At 36.1% G+C, this 6,241-nt stretch overlaps 1 protein-coding gene across 1 annotated transcript; it reads right to left on the reverse strand.

The window, feature by feature from the left end:
- Positions 1-288: 288 nt before the first annotated feature.
- Positions 289-3,176, reverse strand: LOC121138511 (protein PPP4R3C-like). The gene has a single exon (XM_040741187.1). It carries the CDS (start codon positions 3,174-3,176, stop codon positions 801-803), a length of 2,376 nt encoding a protein of 791 aa, XP_040597121.1. The 3' UTR covers positions 289-800.
- Positions 3,177-6,241: the final 3,065 nt, after the last annotated feature.

Below are 6,241 nucleotides of genomic sequence, written 5' to 3' on the forward strand. Positions count from 1 at the left end.
ACTAAGTTGTTTTTGTTAAGTACTTTGTTTCATAAACTAGAAAGAAATATGTCTATCCCACAATGTACCTACAACTCTGGGGAAAGGACAAAGCTTCATTATTGAATGAAGAAATAACTTTAACAATCAGATGTTTGGTGAATCCTGTTTCATTTCAGGAGGAACTAGAGAACGTACATTATGAAAAGGAATGTTTTGATACTCATATTTGATATTTCTCATTTAAAAGAAGTACATTAACAACAGCTCATTTAGGATCCAGCTAATAATTTTATTCATGAATGTATGCATTTAATTGTACTGAATTTTGCTTCCCTCCTGTTATTAATAATGCTGTTTTTGCTAAGTCTTAACAAAAAGTTGAAATGTTTCATTTTATTTTTACTGTAATATTGACTTTTTCTTCTACACATACAAAAACTTCAATTTATGAAAAGAATGCCATTGTTAACCCTTTTGTGAAAGTAGGATTTGCAATAAAACTTTCATAGTTGGCTGTAATATAAAGGCCAGAATGAGAATTGTATTATTTTATCAGACTGCTTCCACCTCCCAAACCATGCTTCCAAAATAAGATGTTCTTGATGAGAATTTATCACTTAGGGGTTGTTATTTTTATGCTATGCATCTATATTATGGAGGATAGTCTTCATAGAAATGTGAGGCCTTTTATTCATTATATCTGCTACTTATATTACTATAATTAAAAGTCCATAAGTGAAAGATATTTTAATTAGGTATTTCAGTTTGTGATATTTTAGAATTGTATTTTAATCAAAAACCGAGGGCCTCATCTGATTTTATGAATCAAGTTTAGATCTTTTGTGAGGAGGTTCTTTCTCTTCATCAATGTCATGATGGTCTTCATGGTCGTTCTCATCATCATCATCATCTGGGTAGTCCACTGAAGGAACCAGGCTACTGTAGTGTGGCTCATTCTCCCTATTAGCAGAAGCATCAGAAGGAGATGAAGAACAGTCAAAGGCTTCAGATGTTTTTCTTTCTGACTGTTCTACTTCATTTTCACGTGTATCTTTAATTCTAATAAACATGTCATAGTTTTTTGCAAAATCACTTGCAATTGGGAGAATAGCATCAGTTCTTTCTCCGGGACACATTTCTTCCTCGTCTTTTACCTCCATTGCATTCATATGTCTGCTAGATATTTTCTGGTATATTATATTATGTAAATTCTTTCTCATTTGTCTTTCGGTTTCCTTCCTTTCTTCAAAATAAACTTTCAAATCATTAAATGCCTGGACATACCCAACTGATTCAGAAGCCACAAAAATTTTTTCTGCAATATTTGCAGTAAGAGACATGATGTTTTCTTCTCTTATAAATTCAAACAGCTCCATAATAGCTGAGTTTAACATGTTGCTTCGTGTCCCATTACGTAAAAAAGCTTTTATAACAGGTTCAAAAAGATTTTGCTGTATTATGTAAAGATTATAAATTTCATCATTAAGTGCAATCATATGTCTCATAAACCTGATAGCACACAAAACCAGAAACTTGTGCTTTGAACTCATTAGCACCAGGACTCTGCTGAGCAAGTTGTTACCCACAATATAATTTCTAATGTATGTTGTGTGGTGTTTTACACAATAGCTGAGTAATTCTAAAACAACTCCAAGCAATTGTGCATTTTGATAATTATCAGGAGAGATGCTTGCCCTGTTATCATCACTATTCCTTCCTGTGATGGATAAAATTGGTGATGCCAAGATATCCAGGCAATGCATACAGAAGAAATTTATGAATTTGCTTTTTTCAGATCCATCCACTGTTGTGCGCATGCTTCCAGGATCAAGAAGTGTACGAAGAACTGCTGTCAAACTTAAAACGTATGAAGATTCAGGATCTGGATCGCAGATGATTTGCTTGATCATTATATTCATGATAAGATCATCATCATTTTTGCTGGTCCGTGCTTCTTCTATTGTGTAAGCTCGGATGATCTGTGGATTATATTCTACTACATGAGTAAATATGTCTATAGCAGCTTCTTTTGTTTGGTAGTCTTGCGTTTGTACTGAAAGTTTCAGCGCCTTCATGAGTCCAAGCTTTATCGCTCTTTTCAATATGTTTTTCTTTAGAGAATTTAATATGTTAGCAAATTCACAGAATTCCTTGAAAAAAAGTAGCAACTCACGCCGTCTTTCATGACCTAGAGTATTATCTTTTAACTGAGCAAACACTTCAAACATAAAGATTTTATCTTCCTGAAGCATGGTAACTATTTCAACTTTGTTGTAAAAAATAAAAGTAGTAAGATCAGAAAGATGATGCTCCTGAAACTTGGACGGTGTAGGAAATAGGAAGTCATGAATATATTGAATTCTGTAGGTCTGATCTATTGTTTGCCTGAGTTTGGAGCATGTTATTGGCCTAACTTCCTTCAATTTTGCATTTTCAGTTAAGAATTCCCGGTGCCGATATGGCTGATCCAAAACAGGGTCATACTCAAGGCAGCCCAAGACATCCATGATACATTCATCGGCAAACATGACCTCATACAAATGCATATTGTTGAGAAACAATATTCCTCTAATAATGAAATATAGGATATGTAAACCTTCCATGTTCTGTTGATCTTCACAAATGTGGAAGACCTGTAGCAATTTTTTAATGTAATCTTCATTTTTCAGAAGAATAGCTAGTCTTTCCTTGTAGTTTGGCGATTCCTCAACAAAATTAAATAATTGTGCAATCTGTCCAAGTGTGCTGTTTTCACAGGTTTGCTTCTCACGCAGATTCTGGATCTGAGGCAGTTCTTGTAAAACATGTAAATCATCCGTAATTTCTTGTGTGATTTGTGCACTGGGATCTTTACCTTGAACTTCACAAATGTCTTCCCAGATGCTTTGACAACTATCTGATTCTCGGAAACATATTGCCACTGTACGGTTATTAGGTCCAATCCATGTAATTAAATGCCTTTTTAGTTTTCTATATGGCACATCAGGATGTATTTTGCACTCCATTATCAGTGAGCCATTTGATTTTGAGTGAACAAGCAGGCAAACGCCCTGCAGTCGTCCAATGTATTTAGTTGATATTTGTCCAGTTCCTAGATGGTCCCATCGCTCATCTTCCTTCAGGAGATAGACTTTTACACGGTGAAATCTGTCATGTGGGTCGATTGGCGACCTTGCCTCGCTGGGCCACATCATTATGCAGATCTCAGCTTAGTATACTCTGGTCACCTTGTCCAGGACTATCGCTGAGGTCGCAATTCTGAAAAATCATCAGAGAGGACATTAGTGGGGGTTAACAGATTGGCAGAGGCTGAGAGAGGGTCTAAGGGCGTTAAAATCCCTGGGGAGGAAGGCCCTAATACTTCTAAATACACCACTATTGAACAATCCCCGGCAAACCTCGCTCCTTCGTACTTGACTCTCGGAGCCTGCTTTCGTTCTGGCAAGAATCTTATGATTCACCCAAGATTCTTCCTAAGAAGAATGCGCTTATGTAACAGATGCTGTTAAAGGGACCTGCTTCCCCGACCTCAAAAATCAAAGTCCACAAAATACTGCTTTGTGTTTTGTTTCCCAGAAGTATTTTCACTCATCAGAAGTTTGTGGCTTAGGGACTTAAGCAAAAAAAAAATTAATTACCAATGTTTTGACCAAAGCTACACTTCACACTATATGTTAATGAAATCCTGGAGCTATTAAGTCTCCTTCACAATCTTTATAATCCTATCACTTCTTTGAGTATTTCCGCAGGCATCATATTACAAAAATCATGCAGCACAAATCCTTGTATTCTCACAGATTTACCCCTTGGAATTTCTTTTAGGCCAAAAAATTTCCCTTTATTTTAATAAGATTAACAAAAAGTTTCTTTGCAAATTAAAAGAACGTTTAAGCACATTGCTACTATTGCTGGAACAGTTTCCTTTAGTTTCCTTGTTGCTTGAGAAATAATATGCCACTTTGTCTTATTAATTATACCTATCCAATGGTATTATGTCAGTGGTGCGGTCCTTGATGTTTTCCTGGGAATAAAGAAATATATATAAGCAACCACCATGTTGTAGGGAACCTAGTAGATTAATAATTGTTCTTATTTTTTAATTAACCATCATACTGTCATGGCCAGAAGAGAATGTTAATGCTGAAGTTGAGGGCAAAAACATTCCAAATCCAAAATTTCATCAAGAATTTTTAACAATTTCTTACCAAAATTGATGGTATCAAGACTTTAAGAATTCAAGCCATGTATACTTTCAATTTTCCTCTTTTGTCTTCTGAATGTGAAATACTACTTAATTGCCAAAATTAATGTTTTAGACATAAATAATAATAAAACCATGGTTCTAATTAGGGTCTTTACAGCCCAATATTTGTTTTTCCCCTTAACTAATCTAAATTCTTTACCTAATAGCGTCTCTCTCATTTACCCTGCTGCCGTCTCAAGCTAGTAGCTGTGCATAAAATATATCAGATACACTTGAATCTAAGAGTCTGTGCTTGTTTGTACACCTGTTGTCCCTTTGTAACTGTTTTTACCAAGAATTACTATTTCTAAGTAAGGATGTGTCTAAAACACTCATTTTCTTCAAAATTTTATTTGAATTCTCCTTTTGTTTTCAGAGGCTCACCCTTTCCATTTCTTTGAAAATATAAGGCCATCCATGGTTTCCTAATATATCTTTTCTCCATAGCAGTTGGGATTTTGTGAACATACACATTTCATTAATTCTGTGTTTGGAAATCTGTTTATCAGCTGACTAGTGCTGATCTAATTTCACCACTACCTTTGAAGATTTGCCTCATTCTTAATGATATGTGTGAGTGTGTATGAGTGTGTGTGTGTGTGTGTGTGTGTGTGTGTGTGTGCTGAACAGTGATAATTTAATTGACATGGTCTATATCATCATATATTACAGCAGGATATGTCATGACAGTAAGCAATGTAGTCAGAAAATTTCAGGATATTTTTTGTTCATTTTCTGTGTTTGTGACAGGAGGAAGAAATACATGTGCCACGGTGCACATGCGGTCTTCTGACTATTTGTGGGAGTTGGTCCTTTCCTTCAACTATGTGAATACTAGTCATGAAATTCAGGTGATCTAGCTTTCCAGAAAGTGCCTCAACGTGCTGAAAAATCATACCAATCAAGGAATTTAATTTTAATTTCTACAATAAAATAATTTAGAAAGATACCCCTGTTGTTTACAGTTACCTCTAAATATGTTCACAACCATTAAAGCATTACCAAATGCCAGTTAGACTGTCATGTTAAACAAAAACTAAATGTCTTACTTCTTAAATATAATGACTGTTCAGTTTATATATACTGTAGGCATCTCATAGGTGTTATGTTGATAGCTACTATAAAGTTAATTTTAATAAATATCAGTCCCATAAAACACCTGCAGTCACAAGCTTTGTTGGATTATTACCAAGCACACTGAAATACAATAGATAGGTTTAATGACTAGAAGACTAGTAAAGCCTCATTCCCTTGTTGTAACAACTAATACTGACTCATATCCACAGGTGTGGTAAGCAACATGGCCTCAGGTTGACAATTACTACTGACAATCCAGAAGAATCAAAATTGCAATTCTTATAAAATAAGATTGTATCTAATTTAACAAAAATTTATAAAAAAATAAAACCAAGACAAACTCTGTGCTTCTGTTCATATGTCTGATACCATAAATGAGAATATTTGAAATTCCGTCACCCCAAATTTCATTTAACTAGAATTTCTGCACGTTCATTGTAAAGCAGCAAGTGGCATTTACTATCACGTCCTCTTCCTTATTAGCTGCAGCGCTGGAGAAAGCCAATCCTGGGCCTTGCTTAGGAAGTACAGTATAGCTAACCATATTGACTGGAGAGGGTAGAGGTGAGGCAGTTCCCTGCAGAACATAAACAAGGGAGAATTGGCTCTGCCCCTCACTTACCATATTGTAAACTGGGCAAGGGAGAGATTTCCCCCACCCCTCTTTGGCTGTGACAGTTGGGAAAGCTGGCTGTGAGGTCCTGAGATCAAGAGAGCTGGCCCCCACCCTCTCTAGCTGTAGCACTATGGAAAGTGGCTCCTGCACTTTACCCAGGCAACATAGCAGAGCTGATCCTCATGCTGGTGTTGTAGGTGTGGATGAGCTGGACTTAAGAGCCTGAGATCAGGAGAACAGGCCCCAATCCCTTGATCCATGCTGCAAGGGATAAACTAGCCAGGGCAACAGCAGTAGACTTACCAAAGCTACAAACACCCAGG

This window comes from Mesocricetus auratus, unplaced genomic scaffold, assembly GCF_017639785.1.
Source record: "Mesocricetus auratus isolate SY011 unplaced genomic scaffold, BCM_Maur_2.0 contig_8266_pilon_obj, whole genome shotgun sequence".
In the NCBI taxonomy this organism is placed as follows: domain Eukaryota; kingdom Metazoa; phylum Chordata; class Mammalia; order Rodentia; family Cricetidae; genus Mesocricetus; species Mesocricetus auratus.

What these genes read in the sequence shown, in the direction of transcription:
- LOC121138511 (XM_040741187.1), bottom strand. Translation starts at nt 3,176, where the DNA reads ATGATGTGGCCCAGCGAGGCAAGGTCGCCAATCGACCCACATGACAGA.